We start from the raw sequence: 19,124 nt of genomic DNA on the forward strand, positions 1-19,124 counted from the left end.
GGAGGTTGTGGAATCTCCCTCGCTGTAGATATTTAAAAACAGATTAGATAGATGTCTATCAGGGATAGTGTAGATAGTGGTCGGTCCTGCTGTCGGGGCAGGGGACTGGACTCGATGGCCTCTCGAGGCCCCTTCCGGTCCTAGTGTTCTATGATTCTATGATTACACAGGCCATATAAGCCAAATTTGACAAAGGATTTAATTACTTTAGATAAATGTTACCAAGAGAGAAGGAAAATACACACATGTATATGTATGTACATTATACGAGTAAATACATAAATATCAGAAAAGGCAAATATTCCATATTTATTAAGATTCCTTGGGTTATTGACTCAGTTTGGAGAAGTAAACTGAGCCTATCTTTCTTCTTGCAGTTGATTAATAAACCATAGCTCACTCTATTTATAACCTTATGTGAAGCTAATTTTGTTCCATCTTCCTCTGCTCATTTCAGTAGAGACTTGCTGCCAGTATGTGATAAAAAAGCAAATGTACTTTCCTCTCACTCTCACTGCCCCTTCCTCCCCACTCCTCCAGCCATGGTGCATGTTCTTGGCTTGTAACATATGGCAGCATCTTTTTGCTAATCTTGACATTTTTCATTATGGGGCTGCTGTGAGCGGCCTAATACTTATAGCCTTTCTATATTATAGTCTTTCATGCTTTAAAAATAAGCATTATCCTCATAGGGTTTCACAGCAAAAGACAGTCAGGCAAATTCATACAAAAATGATAGTATTATTGTGTTCACGGATACATGGCTTTTTGAAGACCTCCTTCTGACTTCCCACAGTCTGCCACTGTTTTAGCAATACGTGACCAATAAGACAGGCATCCACCCACACACTTATCTGTATCATGGCAGAATATAACTAGTCTTTCTGGTTAAAAGCAACTGTTTGTATCTCCTCCAACCATGTAACCATGTGACTAATAATTACCTCTGCCCTTCAAAAAATTAAATTATTTCCTTAAAAATGGACTAAACAGAGTTCTGACAAATAAAATTACAAGATAAGGCATCAACTTGGCTCAGCTCAGAACATTTGTTATATATGGTTCATTGAGCTCCGAGAATCAAAATCCTGACTCCAGTCAGTTTAAGGGTTGAGGAAGTAAGCAGGGATTTTCTTATGCCATGCTAAAATTGGACCCACTTGTTCTGGAAGTGATTTGAGAAAAACGAGGATGTATGTGAGTTAGAGCTGCATAGTGAGCACCCCACTAAAGTCTGGCACACACTCACAAACTGGGAAAGGCTGATTGCTACAAAGCCTGCTCTGGTAACTCTACAATAGCAGGTGTCACAGAGGCAAGCATCTGAGTATAGAGACTGTCAAGAAGGAACTAGGATAATGGAGAAGAAACACAGAAATGGACCAGAAGCTGTATAAACACTCCCAAACTTCAGGGAAATTTGGATGTGCTGCGTGGGCCCTCCTCTGAAAACTTATATTCTGTTTTGAATACCTGTTATTTCATCTGTGTAAACTCAGATTTACAAAGCTACTTATATTAATTCCGTGTACTGTATGCACAGCAATATATTTGCAACAGCGAAGCGAAGGAGGACCTTAAAAACTTTATAAACTAAAATGAGAAAGACAGAGGCATAGGGAGTTTGAAACAATACCACAGAGGAAGTAACACACATCTAGTACTCACAGTTGTGGTGGTGGTGACCTCCTCTGTTACAACCTTCAGAGTGTCGACCACTGAGATGTATCCCAAGCGCCTTGCAATTGCTAAGGCAGTGTTACCATTCTGAAGAGAAAGAGAGAAAGAGAGAGAGAAATGAGAGGGAGGACTGTGACTTGAACCAATGAGATCATTCTAAGCACTGCATGAGCCAGCATTTCCATCCAAAACAAGGCACAGCTTAGGAAAATCACTGAGTTTTACCATTACATCTGAATCTGTCTTTGTAACTTCTTTAAGACTATAGCCCTGATTTCCATGGTAACACAACACACTTACATCTGCCTGCAATTCCTCATAAAAAACATGTTGTTTGCTTTAACCCTAAAATTGTCAGATTTCATTACACAATATGTGCCTTGACTGCATTGTTTTGTAAAAAGCTCTATTTGGGAGATTTTTTTTTAAAACTATTAAAAAGTTTTAGGGTCTAACTTCCTCAGTTCACATCTGCAGTAGGCACACTACTCTCTCTGGGAATACATACCTTATGCTAAAGCTCATAGCCAGACAACAAAACAAAACAAGATTCAAGTTTGGAATATGGGGGTAATTCTTTTAAGCCACATACTACTGAGTATTTAAATAGCTCTTTTAATCTTCAAATAAAGAATGAATTAGCTGATTAAACACCATGTATAGGAATTAATTATTTACATAGGGCTAGAGGGTTACACTCTCACTCACACTGAACAGTATCTTACCTTAGGAGCTGTGCCACTGAAGTTAATGGAGCTGCTCCATGTGAGTCAGAGAGTATCAAAATCTGGTCTGTATTTATTACAAAAGTGCCAAGCAGCAGAGTGTACAGCCATCCCCAATATGTACCCAAAAATTAGTGCCTTTTTATCAAGAGGAGCAGAAAAAAATATCCCACACAAGCTACATCAGCTAAGAATGTCCTCACAGCAGAGTTAACCCAGGTGAGCAGCCAATGGGGGTAGGAACAGCCCCACTGCACAGCTCTACCCAACTTACTGCATCCTCATTTCTACTATAGTCACCTGTGTGTATCACAAGCACCTATGAGGGTACCTCCCATCATTCTTTATACAGCAGTAAATGGTCAGTTCTTTTAATTTTCCCCAGTGAAAGATTTTTATGTCCTTCTGGACACATGGTGAGAACTGTGGGAAGATATGAAAAGACTATAAGCACTTCAGCATTTTAGCCACTGCAAAGTGAGTGGCTGTCCAGCCCAAAGCCTTTGCTTCACTGCAGGGTAAGCTTAATCATCTACCCTCAAGGTAATGGCTCTTGAGTTAGGTTCTCTTGACTGCAGAATGATACCGGAGCTGCACAGTGTTTGGATTAGCAGCACAGACTAACGCTGCTGCAGTATTTACTCTACCATCAGAAGCACTTGAGCTTCAGCCTACATCCCCTGACGGTCCACCTAGCTCAAGTGTAAAGTGTAAAACCACTTATCCCAAGTGAGAAATGAGTGTTTAGACAGGAATCGGGCCAGGTAACACTTGAATTACAACTACCTCTAGCTAACACTGCAATGAAAGCAAGTCCCAAATGAAAGCAGAACTGGGTCTCCACCCCAGACCCCTCTCTGCCTGCTAGCTCCACTTTAAAGCACCCATTTAACTTGGATGAGAATTTTTTGTGTGGACAGGGACACCAGAATAAGAGCCCAAGCTACTTCAGCAGTGCTTGTGCTTCGAGGCCTGATGGTCCCAGGCTGTGACAGTCCTACAAGCAGATTAAAATCAGATGAACAAACCTTCAAACTAAGTAAGCCCAGACAGGGTGTTTAGCCCAGGAATTGAGTATGAAAGCCCCCAGCTGATGCCATAAACTAAAACACGGATTCTTAGATAACTCAATCTCAGAGCATTGTTCCAGAGAACAAGACGGAAGCCAAGCATTAAGCAGATGTATTATGCACTCAGGAGCAAGGCACAGGCATTTTGTTTTCACTAGTTGGAACTTCTGGGTATACAGAGCTCACCTGGAGTTGCCAGAGATCTTTTTGGCTATTGCAAAAAATGGTGTTAAAGAAAAAGAATTGCAGGCTCCTCGCCCTCTGTACAGAAGAGAAGCTATGGTGCAGGCAATGTCTGCTCTCTGAATATCCAGGAGTACGAATGAACTAAATTCAGGAGGTGGTAAACAAATGGATAGAGGCAGTGTCGTTTTTGTTAAAAAAAAAAAAAAAGAGGAGCCGGTACTCAGTCAACTCCCCACCCCTCACCCCCCGCCAATCTCATGGCTGGGGCTGCAAGGGTTCAGGCACAAAGAAATGGGTCTGGACTAAGGGTTTCATCCTAGGCAGTAAACAGCTCTTCTATCTTGTACAGTAGGATTGCATAGTAACAGAGAGTAAGCCGTGCTAGTCTATACACTATCAAAACTAAAAGCAGTCAAGTAGCACTTTAAAGACTAGCAAAATAGTTTATTAGGTGAGCTTTTGTGGGACAGACCCACTTCTTCAGACCATAGCCAGACCAGAACAGGCTCAATATTTAGGAATATAAAAGCCAGTGGTACAGAATCACGGGCACTTCCTCATGCTCCTCTACTAACATCATATATGCCATCATGTGCCAACAATGCCCAGATGCTTTGTATATTGGACAGACTTCTAACTCCCTTAGACAAAGGGTCAACGGGCACAAAACAGACATCAAAACACTCCAGATCCACAAACCAGTTAGTCAACACTTTAATGGAATGGGGCATTCTGTCAATGACCTAGTGGTATGTGTGTTATTGAAGAAGAATTATCGCACCGTTCGTCAAAGGGAAGCAGCCGAGCTGGCTTTTATATTCAAATTCGGAACATTAACACATGGTTTAAATCATGCTGGGAACTTTCTGAGTCACTATAGGGGCTCGTCTGTATACTTGGCTCAATCTAATTCTTGACCTTGCCCCCCACCCCTCCACTCTCTGATTTGCTCACGTTGATTATCTTTTTCTGATTTGTCCTCCTTGCTTACTGTTTTTGGTTCTCTGTGTCTTAAATATTGAGTCTGTTCTGGTCTGGCTATGGTCTGAAGAAGTGGGTCTGTCCCATGAAAGATCACCTAATAAACTATTTTGCTAGTCTTTAAAGTGCTACTTGACTGCTTTTTGTTTTAGTAGGACTGCAGTCAGTTTGCTTTTATCCAGACTCTCCTCTTGGCCAGGAGCTGGAAGAATAATACTATCATCTTCATTACCACCCTTGTTTTACACATGGAGAAAGTGAACTGCAGAGTGCCTGTGACATAACCAGTCAGAGGCCAGCCTGGCATTACAACTCAGGAGTTACCATTACCATCCCTTGCTCAGCTCAGACAAACTCTCTGTTGTGAAAGTGCTTTGCAGCTGAACAGAGCTACCTTAAGGGTCTAGAAAGGGAGAGGGGAAGGGGAACTCACACTCACACATCTGATGACCAGCTGTAGGAAAAGCACATTCACAATGACAAAAGGCTACAGAGGAGAGGAATCAAATGAGTCAATCAAACACAGGAAAGAGGAACCACGAGAGGAACAAGCTGCAGGCAGGTAGCAGACTGCAGTGGGTACCACAGGCAGTTTCCACACTTACAGCAGTGATGGCATTGGGCTTGGCCCCATGCTGAAGAAGCACGTTGATGATATGAGTATGACCCTGTTGAGCAGCTTGGTGCAGAGGAGTATAGCCATTCTGTCATTGGTGGCATTTGCCATATTTTTAAGGAGAGAAAAATACAGTAATTAGTATAGAGATATAAATTTACTTCCTCTCATCAAAACATTTTATTTAAAACTACATCTATGTCAGCAATTCACCCAGACATACAATAATTCTGAGCAACAGCCTCTGAATCCTCTGGGGATTAATAAAATAATAAATCATAATAATATTTGACTTGCAGAGCATCCTTCATAGGAAAAAATTAATGGTCTTTATAAAGGTGGGCAGGCATTACTGGCCCCTTTTCACAGCTGGAACAATGAAGCAAAGAGAACTGAACAGTCATGCCCAAGCTCACTGAGCACTGAGGGGGCAGATCTGTCTCCCATACCTTTGTTTTTAATGGGTACACCAGGAATCTGCCTTTAAAACTATTTAGGCTAATTTTTAAAGCCAAGTCAATTCTGACAGCCCTAATTGAAAAGCTGAAGAAGCTGGTCTGACCCACAAAAGCTCATGACCTAATAAATAAATGTGTTAGTCTTTAAGGTGCAACTAGACTGCTTGTTTTTTGCGAAGTTACAGACTAATGTGGCCACCCCTCTGAGCACTAATTGAGTGCACTTTAAATGAACCAGCTGTTTGACTGTCAGTCTCACTATGAGTGTCAGTGCAGTTTATCTTCCATTTGTCTACAGAAGATCCCAATTGTGCCACAGATATAGTGAAAAATGTTTGCATGTGCGGCATACTAATAAACATATTTTAATTCTGTATATTTATCTACTCCAATGACCCATTCGGGATGTTATACAATACAAAAGCATGGCCCGATGGTGCTTCAGCTAGCTGATCTGAGGGGGAATTGTATGAATCCAGTCAGGCAGTTAATTTACAAAATTATCTACAACTGAGATTGAAAGCAAAAAAAAGAATAGAACCGGGAAAATAGCAATTTGATTTTACTGTACCATTTAGGTGTGTATAGGAGAGCCTAAGGCACTTACACTGACCTCTTCACTTGTGTGTGTGCCTCAAACTATGACTCTGACATGTCTCTTTCATATGGACAGGTGGCAATGTGTTTAATACTCCAGTTGCCCTTGTGCCATTTGGGCTATGCATTTACCTACCAGTAGGATACAAGGCAGGAATTTAATACAGGCTGTGGTGTTTTATACAGACAATCACATTATTTCATTCATTTAATACCAGTGAAGTCCTTGGTGATCACATCCAGACACATCACCTTTCTGCTGGACATGACACGCAGTATCCTAAAGCCTCTCTTTATAGCTAGAACGCCAATAGCATCTCAGTCACATTTTAATCTGTCATGTATAAATCAAGCCAGGAGGGACTTGCTCTTTAAATGGAGCAAATCCATAATACTGTTTATCTGTTAGTCTGCCAAGATTTATGATGTTTTGGAAGCACCAATGGGGCAGATACTGATTTGAATTACTCTGGTGTTAACACTCCTAAATGTAATGGGATAATTACAGCTAATTAGACTAACTAGGGAACCAAAGTCACAATCTGACCCAATGAGTTCAACATACATTTAAATACAAGGTGACCCTAACATATGTGGATAAATTAGGATAATCCTTTCATTTGCCTCCAAACAGCTTAGCTAGACATGCTGCCAGCTGCCATCTTGGTAGTGCACAGTTTCCAGCAGTCTACCTTTATTATAGGTTCTCTGCTTTTTTTCCTAGTGTTATGCCTACAGCTCTTCGAACAATCTTATCTATGGTTTTAACCAACTGAGCCTGGGCTATGACAGCACTGGAAATGTCCTGATATTCCAGCCCCTGATACTGGGTCTCTTTGGGCACTGACACTTGCACCATTTAGTTGGGCTCATTGTCATGAGGCCATCCCACTGACCATATAAGTAAGCTGCTGGAGACAGAAAAATCAGCAAGAATGATCAGTGCCATTTGTTTGTGTGATTCCAACCAAATGTCAAGGACACCAGATATGTTGGAGCCAACAGTGGAGCTTAGCTGTTTGCACTGATTCCAAAACACCAAGGAAGGTGCATGAGCCTGGGGTGGAGAGGTGAACGGTAGTGCTATGACTACAGAATATCAACAAGAAGCTGGTGTGAACTGGAGCCAGGGTGTATTAGGCCCAAGTTGGCCTGGCCTTCTCCTGGTGCAGGTGATGTGAAGACAGCTGTGATACAACATGGCTTTGTGGCCACCCATCCTTCAGTGTAAGCCTATATATGGCACATTCGGAAACCAAGGCGCAGTAGGACAGTCACCCGACTCCAGGAAGGATAAAGGATTCAATCAATCCTGGGAGACGGCTCAGACTGAGGAGCCAACAGCTGAGGCAGTTAGCTGCCATTATAGGACCCAGCCGGGGATGTAGAACTAGGGGCTCAGGGTGAGGAGGAGAGAACACTCTTGATCCAGCTGTGGAGCAGGAGGGACCTGGCTGCCAGGGAAAGCTACAGAAGCTTCCTGAAGAGAATGGTGCTGGGAAAAGGCAGGTAGAGCTGGAGAGCTCTGGCTTGACCCCACTTCCAGGCTGCAGGGCCTGAGGCAATAGCTGCAAGGACACACCCAGGGCAGCAGAAGGCAGCAGGTCCAAGCCTCTGCGCCCATGATGAGGGGCCATTTCAGGCTGCAGTCTGCCCCTGAGGTAAGGGGCTAAATGATGACTGGCAGTGGGTCAACAGGGCAAGGTGTGTATAGGAGTTTGGGGTTTTCTAGGAGGGGAGGACCCCAGAGTGTGGAGCATTGCCCAGGGCAGGACCCTGTGGGAAGGGTAGCATGGTCTGGGAGGGACATGGGTCCTGATATAACGTGGTGGAGAACAAACAGGTAACAATGAGCAAGACACTGCCAGGAGAGGGAGCTCTGGAGGTTGGATTGAACTAATTCCCAAGGAGATCAGCAGGATAGAAGTTATCCCCAAGGAGACCCACAGTGGTGAGTCAAGCCTGATTACGCACTGCTTGACAGAGGCAGAGTTGTTTCCATATAGCACAACATAGTGGGCCTTATTCTGGGTTAATTCAAAAGTAACAACTGAAGTGAATGGCACAAACAGAATCAGGCTCATGTAAATAAAACAAAGATAAAACTCAAGTAAACAGATCCCCCTTCTCGTATGCGCACCCACACTGAGTTAATGGACCCGACTTCAATTAAGTGAGTAATACAACTTGATTCTGAGCAGAGGGAATTAATTTCATTACAACCACAAATCAGCAGAATATTGACACCTCCTGTGTCTGAGTAATCTGTGAAAGGTCTACTAGGAAAACAATCCTATAGCTGACCATATGCAGTACAAATTAGTATCATATGGTCACTGAAGGTGAAAAAAAGCAGAAGTGATGAAAAATTCTTTACCTTTGTTTTAGCATTGACATTGGCTCCCTGCTTCAGGAGGAAATTCACCATCTTGATGTTTCCATAGTGGCAAGCCACAATTAAAGGAGTGTAGCCCAGCTTCAATAAAATTACACAAAAAAGTAAATTTTGCATTCAGTGGGACATTCCAGTATAACAATAACATCCTTGCTCACCCGGGAAGCGGTAGGCATTATGAGGTTTACCTTTGTCTGGGCATCTTGGTTTGCTCCATGCCGTGTCAATATATCAGCTACATTCACTTTATCCTCCTGAGCTGCAAGGTGCAGGGATGTCAGTCCACTCTACAGATGAAACGGAAAGAGAATGATAATGGAGAAAGGGGACTTGCAAGTTTTAGCATTTTTAAAATATGAAAAGACCTGTAATTTCCAAAACAGAGGGTTTTTTTTTTTCTTTTTGCAGAATGGTATTTGGCCTCTACCCAGCTAAAACTAACAAACAGCACATCACAGCAAACTGTCATCATAACTATATGTTGAGACTTTCAGCTAGTGATTACCACATTGGGACTTTACAAAGTAATGTCATGGGAGAAATTGAACTGCCCACTAATGAAGTAGTCTGACTCTTTCTGTAATTCCTGGTCACCATATATAGCCTTCCTTAGCTGAGAGGAATAGTCCTTAAAATTTATGTTGGGAGTTAGAATAAAGGAATCAGCAGAGGTATGTTGGGGCCCAAAAATAGAATTGAAGCAACCCTTCATACAAAGTATACATTGATGCATACTGTGACAGCCTGTGGACTGAAAATGGTTAAGAGCTTAAATAAATTATTTAAATATATACACGGAGCATGAGAATAGAAAAACAGTTTATTTTCCATTCCTTAGAATGGGACATTACATGATTCTCATACATCAAGATTCTCATCATGTGGGTTTACTCAAAGCAAAAGCTGCGGAAGCGGACGCTGTAAGAGTACATGTCGTTCAGAATCATTTGGCTGGGTAAAACTGCATCACATAAAGTCTTACAGAGTGTTTTGTTGAGGAGAATCAAGGTACTTCTAGGAAGGATGTGGCACACATTCTAATAGAAAACCTGATAGATCAGAATGGTTTTCATTAGCATTATTTTATTATTTTCTCAACTAGTAAAGCTGCAGTATTCTTTGCCAAACATTGCCAGATTCTTCCATCCCAGCAAGGAGACTGGATAGCAGTTTATAGGGATAAGTGCCGTAAGCACTCCACTAGTTCAGCCCTCAGGATATTGTTCTCTGACATATCACACAAGGATTTAGAGAACAACAAGAAGTCTTGTGGCACTTCACAGACTAACAGATATTTTGGAGCATAAGCTTTCGTGGGCAAAGACCTGCTTCATCAGATGCATGAGTGGGGGGTGGTTTCAGATCAGACAGGCCCATTGTCAGAATCAAAGTGTTAATATCTCCCCATTAGAGATGGGCCTGTCTGATCTGACTTGTTTTTTCCTCTTTTGATACATACTACTGAGACTGGGCCATTTCCACCTTGCTGAATAGACCTTGTCAGCTCTGGCCCTCCCTTTTACTGGGACCCCACTCTTTAAATACCCCCCTGAAACCACCCCCCACTCATGCATCTGATGAAGCGGGTCTTTGCCCACGAAAGCTTATGCTCCAAAATATCTGTTAGTCTGTGAAGTGCCACAAGATTCCTTGTTGTTCTCGAAGATACAGACTAAACACGTCTATCTCTCTGATACAAGGATTTATAGCTTTGTGCAACCTCCCTTCTATCAGCACCGTACCAAGGGGGCAGAGCAAGCAGGTGCTTGCACCGGGCACAGCATCATCTGGAGCACAGCCCCAGTAAGTTGAAAGGCCCTTCCCGCTCTCTCTGAAAATTGTGCTGGTAATGCCCTGGTCTGGGCAGGCAGCTTCCAGGAGCTAAGGGGTTAACTCTCTCTCCCATGCAGTATGTGCATGGGGCCAGCCCCAGGCTTTGATAGTTTGTTGTCTCCTCTTACTGGGAAAATAAGATCTCTGGAGTTTTTTTTAAAGCTCATTATTTTATTTTTTTAAAACTCATTTTCTGATGAGTTTGCTGAGCTAAAGGTGCATAAAGTAACTTAATAATAAGTACTATAATTATTTTGTCATTTATTAGAAGTTTCTTTATTTCTACAATTGTTTGTTAAGACTCACATTTTATTTATTTGTTTATAGGTTGATTGTTATTTTTAATTATCTACGTATGTCCCTAACTTTATTGACAATATATTTTTGTTATATTACTATATTAACTAGTAATTTTTGTGGAATTTTTGAAGTAAAGATAAATAAAACTAAGTAAACTAGAGACATTTTTTTTTTAAATTTGGAGGCGAGAGGGTCCATAAATAATATTTTGCCCAAGACATAAAAGTACCTAGTTATGGGTCTGCCATCTATATTTCTTAACCCTTTAGGTAGTATGTACAACTTTGGTATTACGTTGAGAGCAGCTCAGAGATTGCAATACTGCAGAAAAATGGAAACATTACAACCCTGTCTCCGTGACTGGTTCTGCAGCAACTTCCTCTGGCTTGCCTGCTTCTCCAAGCCCACCTTCCTGTCAGAGCTTACTGGCACTTCATTTTTCACTGGACATGGCACACAGATGAAGATCCTGCCTTGGTCTCCCAGCACAACTGGTAATAATATGTTTTTAAGACAGCCTCAGATCTGAGTCATTCTGCCAGACCCAGCTACCCTTAACTGCTGCTGTTCACCCACCCACTTTTGCTTCCTTACACATCTCCTGTTTTTGCATGTGTATACGTGTGTACAGTTCGGACTCTATTTCTGAGCAACTGGCTCTATTTTGGTATTGCATTTCGCAAGTCACCAGGTACCCTTCCCGGGATAGCTCATCCTCAATGGTGAGAGGGCATTACCTTAGTTGCCACATGGATATTGGATCCTTTGTCCAGGAGTAAGTTAACCATGTCAGCATGGCCTTCTTGAGAGGCCAGGTGCAACGGGGTCACTCCCTGTTTAGTCAGAATGTTGGTCTCGGCTCCATAGCTGAGCAGCGTAGTGGCTATCTGCATCTGATTCTTCTTAGCAGCAATGTGCAGAGGGGTGTATCCATTCTAAAACCAAGCTCCACATGTTAACAGCCTTTTCTGACATTTACAAATCCGTCACACAGAAAATAGTGCACCACTGCATTTCATAGAAATATCGGGAACAATCGAGTGCTAGCCACGGAATCATTATTGTTCCTATTCTTGACAATCCTTCAGTCAACTTCCAGGGGAAATGATTCTAGGGGGAATAGAAAATGTCCACTTTTCAGATTATGGTGGTATAAAGAAATATGAAGAAATGTTGAAAAGGAAAACCATTAAAAATCCAACTATTGAGACATCTCTGTATCTCAAGAATTATTTTGCATAGGAATTCCTAAATCAGATGAGATCAATTGTCCATTGAGATTGGTCTCCTGCTTCCAACTGTGGTCAATTCCAGATACTTCAGAGGAAGGTGCACACTTATGGAGCAGTCTGTGCATATGGACATATTTTCCTAAACCCTGCCATGTAGTAGTTAGCATATGCCCTAAAGCATCGAAGGGATCTTTATGGGGGAGGGGTGTTAAAGTGGAAAGGGGCCAGCTCCACACTACTGGAAGGGTCAAGACCTTAAGCAGAAGGGGCAGGGCTTGGGCAGCCAGCCCTCAGAGCTACCTGGAGCATACCACATGGGGCTCTGACAGCAATGTAAAGGGCTCTGGGCACCACTGCTACCACAGTAGGCTCTTTTTAATTGCTAGGCCCTGTGGTAATTGTCCCCTGTGACACATCATCCCTGCCCGTATTGACAGGCCTGGATATAAACCCTCCTGCTATCTGGTGTACTGTGGCTGTTTTCAATAGTCCCATAACTATCTAATCACTTTTCCAGAATTCTGATCTCCTCACCTCAGTGCTGTCTGATGGGAATGAGCGCTACTTAACTTTTCATTTGCAAATGGCATATCATAACACACCACATTAATACCTATCTTTAGTAGAGCTGATCAAAAATTTTCACACTGAACACTTTTCTGTCAGAAAATGCTGGACTGACAGAATCTAGGTGTTCAGAGGGATGTGCCAATTTCATGGAAACTTTCAATAGAAACTGGGAAAGCAGGACAGAGGGCTTGCTTGACTGGTTCCTGAGAGCCTGGACACCTGCTCCTGGGGCAATCTGCCCCCTAAGAAGCTGAATGACAGTGAGGTTCCCTGGGCAGCCATCTGGAAAGCTCCCTGTAGGGCCTAATTCCACAAGGGAGATGGCTGTCTCAGAATGTGGACACCCTCTTTGAGGCTGCTGTCTGGAACAAGCTATGCCTTTTCAGTTAGCCCAAAAACGAAATCTTCAGAAACTTTTCTCCTGTGAAAAAGTCTGAAATTTTGGATTAAAAGTCGTGTAAAAAATAATTTTTTTCTTGTAAGAGAAATTCCATTTTCCAGCAGTTCCAATGTTTAACTCTAAGACGTATGTTACAAGGAGCTTGTTTTCAGTTCTCTAAATCCAAAACCATTTTTGATACTATAATGAAGCAAAAAATGCATCTTTTCTTCCATATACATGACTGTGAGATGCCAGTGACCTCTACATTTTGCAAATTTTGACTACTATAACATATAGAAGAGCATTCTGTAGAATAATAAAATGTCCTGGCGTATATAGAGCTAGGCAGGTACGCTCTGATTGGTAAACGCATATATGCAATGGCTGACCCTCAGGGACACTGACAAGAATAGTGCAGTCAGCACTCAACAGATGTCAACACAACTTAGCTCCAGATCCCCAGCTACAAACTGACAGTGAACTATGCACATTTACGCCAGCTGAGGATCTAGTCCTAGAACATGTGTGGAGAGAGGAAAGAAAGAATTTACATAAAAACTAAGAAAAAACAATACACTGTAAAATGACTCTCACAGATTAGAGCTCATTGTATTTTAGACCTTACTAGATCCTGCTGTGCCACTGGTTTGTCTTCATCCGTCTTCTCTTATACCCAAGCTGGAATTTAACCATTCCTTATCCCTTATATGTTAGCATTCTCCTGTCACTTGCTCCATTTCACCCAATGTTTTTTTTCCCCCCTAAATGAGTCAGCACCCAACTTCTCACCCATGAGTGACAACTTTTTGGTGCATGATTGGTGCATGCACTGCACTGCACTCTACTCTTCTGATGTAAAAGTAGAGAGGTATATATGTTTTTGCAGCTGCAACTTTGATAGCTGAGTCAGTTGTGCAAGTGGCTAGAAATGCAGCCAGAGGGAGGAGTTCTTCCAGGAACAATCCACTATACTGTACAGCGTCAGTGACAAGACTCACTGCCTTGTTTGGCAAGAAGAGGATGGTGTTCCACTTAAGCCCTGTATTTCAGTTCCAAAGACACAGTTAGGGGTTAGGACAAACAGAATCCTTGTTAAGTTTGTAGTATCTGTGTTTGGGGAAAAGGGTGTAGCATTACTTCTACTGAATTCACATCCATTCCAGCAGAAGAAGCACCTCTTGCACATCAGTGAAAAGAAGGGCCACTTATTTAAAGATCATTTGAGCTGAGTGTTAGAACCAGAACCTTTTTTAAAATCAGTGAAAACTTGCACAGATAGGGGTCTGTGCGGGTATTTTCCTTTTTCAGTCTCCTATAAGAGAATATCAGCCCTCATCCGGTTCCCGCGACGTAGACAAACCTCACAACGCTCAGTTTCAGGGACTGACTCTATGAAGTGCTAAAGTAAGCTGGACTGAGGAAGTCATATTTGCAACATATTTAAAGAATGACTGAGATAAGCTTAGCAGAGCTCGTACTATTACAGTCACAAGGAATTTCGCCACCGGTTTACCTTGTAGAGCCATAGCATTTATACTGTACGAGGTCCACACTGAGTCTGTAATAATGTGCTGGACACACACCAAGGCTAGCTAACAGATGGAGATGACAGATTTTTCTTGCACACTGATTTTACACTGGGATAGTTTCACTGACTTTAATGGAGTTACTCTTGACTGATATATTTGAGAGGAAAATCAGTCTTCCTGTGTCCGGTCACTAGCTGGAACAGGCAAAATACCAGAACAGGTTCTCTTTTAGGGACAAGAGACAAGTGAGTGATCCATGAATTCTATGCAGGAATTCAGTCACACATGGATGTCCTGATCTGGTGTCCTTGTGGACTGAATTTCCTCCTATTTCTCAAAACGCTGGATAATCAGCGGTCCTTAACAAGTCAGTTACAAGGTTTGACTATAACTAGGTCAAAGTATTCCAGAATGCTCTGCAGGGGTAAAAAAACCCAACTCTTACAGTCTCTACTGGGGGAAATAAAATCAATATTTTTAAGAATGAGCAGGGAAAAGAAGCAGAGAATAAAGGCAACAAAAACCCTGATCACAGAAGATCCAATTCACAGGCTTGCACATTATCTCAGATGCACAATTCAGAGTCCTGCACAGCTTCAAAAATTCTGGAAAGTGTATAACACTGGCTATGAGGTTCTAAAATATCATATCCAAGAGTATTCTAATGATGGCGAGAAAAATAAGCAAAAGGAGGGGCGCTGCTTCTGCAGTTTTTGTCTGGGGAGGAGAACCCCTTTCCTTCCAAACTATGGTGGGTTGTGAAGGAGAAAGAGAGGAGGCAGCAGAGGAGGAGAAGAAAAAGTATGAGATTTCTTTTATGCTTAAGTCCCAAGTGTTCTTTCAACCTTCCTCCCGCTGATCACCTATCCACTGTTCCACTGAGATGCTTAATTACAAACAGCATTCAGCTGCAGTTGTAACCTCCTACCAGCAGAAGACTCCATCTTCACAAGTGTCAGGAGTTTGCAACTGTAGCTCCAGCCTTCACTTGGCTCAGCTCCTTCATTACTTCATTTGTTGTTGTTTTTTTGTTTTTTTTTAAAGATTATTCCCCTGGTTCTAAGAGCATAATGTTGCCATTGCTTGACTAAGAAATCTCACCTTGGCAGTAGCATGGGGAGAGGCACCTTTCTCCAACAACAGTAGCGCCACCTTCTGGTTGTCATAGTGAGCAGCAACATGGAGCGGGGTCAGGCCATTCTGTAAAGGGCGTGTTACCGAATTAAGTTGTTAGCTGGGCATAAGCAACCATTAAGTTGTGACTCAATGGCCATGTCTACACTAGCCCCAAACTTCGAAATGGCCACGCAAATGGCCATTTCAAAGTTTACTAATGAAGAGCTGAACTGCATATTCAGAGCTTCATTAGCATGCGGACGGCCGTGGCGCTTCGAAATTGACGCAGCTTGCAGCCGCGCGGCTCGTCCCGAGAGGGCTCCTTTTCGAAAGGACCCTGCCTACTTCGAAGTCCCTTTATTCCCATGAGCAGATGGGAATAAGGGGACTTCGAAATAGGCGGGGTCTTTTCGAAAAGGAGCCCCATCGGGACAAGCCACGTGGCTGCGAGCCGCGTCAATTTCGAAGCGCCGCAGCCGCCCGCATGCTAATGAAGCACTGAATATGCAGTTCAGCGCTTCATTAGTAAACTTCGAAATGGCCATTTGCGTGACCATTTCGAAGTTTGGGGCTAGTGTAGACGTAGCCAAGATGAATTAAATGAATATATTAATTGATTAGCCAATACATACATAAATAAAATGACATTTAATTCAGTCTGAATTATTTTTTGTTTTAGAAACTTTACTGAGACTGAAAATAATAGTAAGACAAAGTTAGTAAGATGTTCTTTGCTTAAAACAGGGCAAGCAACTGAGGATGAACTTGACTGGCCAGTACTTACTATTCATCACAAACCAAGTTCTGAAATCGCCAGGTCAGAGAAACATTAACAGCAAACTTAGCAACATAGGAGAAAAAAGGTAGTTCTGGTCTTGTATCATTGTTTCTAAATTGTCATATTTATGACTTGAATAATCTGATAGAATGGCACTCCTTAATACACAGCAACACACCAGTCTCTATAACTGTGCACCAACATATCCTGCTGTAATAAAAGCAAAACATTAAACACACTGTGAGGTAGTCTCATATACACTTGTATGTAAAAAATTATTCCAGAGAGACTTGTTGTTTTGAATATAGCTAAATTAGACAGTGAATGCAACCTCTTTCTTCTCTTACATTTATTTTTCACTGTCTTACTGAGCATAATTGCTTTTTGCTTTTCAGTTCCCCAGCTAAGCCCTGGAGTGGAGGGACTGCACCTTGCCAGCTGAATCCGGAGAAGCACGACACTGCAAGAGGAGTTTCGCCACATCCAGCCTTCCATACTTTGCTGCTACATGCAGTGGGCTGAATCCCTTCTGAAAATTTGTTAAGAGACAAAAATGTTCAGTGTAAGTTTCTGGGATTTTTCACTTAAAAATATTTTTTCTCCCAACCTTTGAATGTTTTAGCAGATTATGGTTCAAATTAATGCCGTCTGCCATTTTATTTATTAATAACTAAAACGACTTAACTAGTCTTTCTGAAGTGCCATATTTTACATGAGTGTGTCAGACAAGAATATATCCTCTTTTTCAATCTTCCATATGTCTGTGGATTGGCTAGCATGACATTTTACCACATACAAAATTTAGCAAGCAATATCTATTGCCTGGGTAATGAGACACCAATTCAAATGTTACCCAAAATTTAGCTTTTCACTCATTCCATTTTTTATTTAGATTTATGGCGATAGAGTTTTTAATAATTTATTCGCTACACTGATTTGTCTCTGCAAGTAAATGATAGGCCATACAATCTGCAAGAAACTAAACTCTGAACTTGGTGTTATCAATGTAGACACTCCCAGAAGAATGACTCTGTATTAAGAAAGAGGTACCTAGACCATCAGCAGAGTTGTATAAGTTGTATAAGCCTCTGCAGTGCTATTGAAATCTGTACAATGATGAACAGGAGGACTGTATCAAGTTAATTTTTGTAAACATGTTTATGGCAATGGGGTAAAAAGCTGTTTTCTTAAAAAGATATTTTCTATTAAGTGTTATTGTGGATTCACTAGACCACTGACAAAATATCAAAGTATTTCCCCAATAATTTCTTCTTTTTAAAATTAGGATGATAGGAAAAGCTGAAGGGGTAAGCATAGCCGGTGACAGACAGTTTGCAACTTTTGTCCTGAAGATATCATCAGGGGAGCCATCATGCAATGTTTGTCTGCAATTTTGACATTATGTGGTGTTTATCCTAGCTGTTATTGAGTTACATTAATCCACCTGTAAAGAGTGTGGACCAGGGTGCCCAAACTTTTCCATGGCATGTTAACAAAGAAGATACATTGGGTACTGCCTCCTCTCATAGCCACAATTATAAAACATCCCTGCAGCAGTTACTGCAATTGCTTATATGGAAAATTAGGGAAGTATTTAGAGTAGTTTTAGCTGTGTTTTAATGGGATTTAGCTTCTGGAAACAACCAGAACCCCCAGTAATCTATGTTTTATCATTTTAGAATATTCTAAACCCTGGAAGATACAAATTTTAAGCTCTAACTATAAAATAAGGAGCTCTTCTTTCCTCCTGACACCATATTTCCAATCACATAATCACAAATAATGGTGTTAGAAAAAACCTCTTGATTCATCACTCTGTTCCCCATATCCATCTTCCTTTATATAAATGCTACTAGGAATCTACTCATTAATACTTAATAGACTGGCAAACAAGAAAAAACTAGTACTGTAGGACTAATTTACTAAGCTGTTTAAAGTTAAACTGGTTGTAAAATACTCTGATTTGTATGCAATGTATGCTTTGAGAATTTCATTTCAGCTGTTAATACCAGACTTAATCATAGAATCAGAGAATTCTACAGCTGGAAGGGACCTCAGGTTGTCATCTAGTCCAGCCTCCCGCCCAAAGCAGATTCAACCCCAACTAAATCATCCCAGCCATGACTATGTCAAGCTGGGACTTAAAAATGTCTAGGTATGGAGATTCCACCATCTCTCTCACTAGTGCATTCCAGTGCTTCACACCGTCCTGGTGAAATAGTTTTTCCTAATATCCAACCTACACCTTTCCATCTTTAACTCCAGACCATTGTTCCTTGTTCTGCCATCTGTCACCACTGAGAACAGTTAAAATAAACAAGACCTTTAAGGAGGCTATGTATTTAAAGAACATAAGGGATGATGATTTTAGGTGTTTATTTGGATGGTAAGAAGGCACCTGGTAGGCAAGAGATGTTCTTTTGTCATAGGAACCTCGTACATTTTAAACTTGTTAATAATGTTATTTGATTATTAAGGCCAGAATATTGTCTCCAGCTTAAACCAAAACCTGAGGTTGCTGAGGAAGAAATGTCTGTCAAAATCTGACAAATTGCCTGTATGTTGCTTTCATCTGTTTGACTGTTGTTTATAATAAAACCAGACCAGTTTTTCAATGACAATGTCTCTCTCTGTATATACAGCTGTCCCCCTGCTGGCTAACGGCATCACATCTTT

General features: G+C 41.6%; 1 protein-coding gene across 2 annotated transcripts in view; it reads right to left on the reverse strand.

Annotated features, from left to right (window-relative positions):
* ANK2 (ankyrin 2) overlaps positions 1–19,124 on the reverse strand; it is a 223,750-nt gene that overhangs the window by 88,307 nt on the left and 116,319 nt on the right. For both annotated transcript variants that reach the window (XM_074993415.1, XM_074993414.1), the window contains exons 16-22: positions 16,879–16,977; positions 15,656–15,754; positions 11,579–11,776; positions 8,897–8,995; positions 8,691–8,789; positions 5,248–5,346; positions 1,669–1,767 (exon numbers count right to left, since the gene is read on the reverse strand). In XM_074993415.1, coding sequence (XP_074849516.1) covers positions 1,669–1,767; positions 5,248–5,346; positions 8,691–8,789; positions 8,897–8,995; positions 11,579–11,776; positions 15,656–15,754; positions 16,879–16,977 — 792 coding nt within the window. The remainder of the gene's footprint in view (positions 1–1,668; positions 1,768–5,247; positions 5,347–8,690; positions 8,790–8,896; positions 8,996–11,578; positions 11,777–15,655; positions 15,755–16,878; positions 16,978–19,124) is intronic.

This window comes from Carettochelys insculpta, chromosome 4, assembly GCF_033958435.1.
Source record: "Carettochelys insculpta isolate YL-2023 chromosome 4, ASM3395843v1, whole genome shotgun sequence".
NCBI classification, from domain to species: Eukaryota; Metazoa; Chordata; order Testudines; family Carettochelyidae; genus Carettochelys; species Carettochelys insculpta.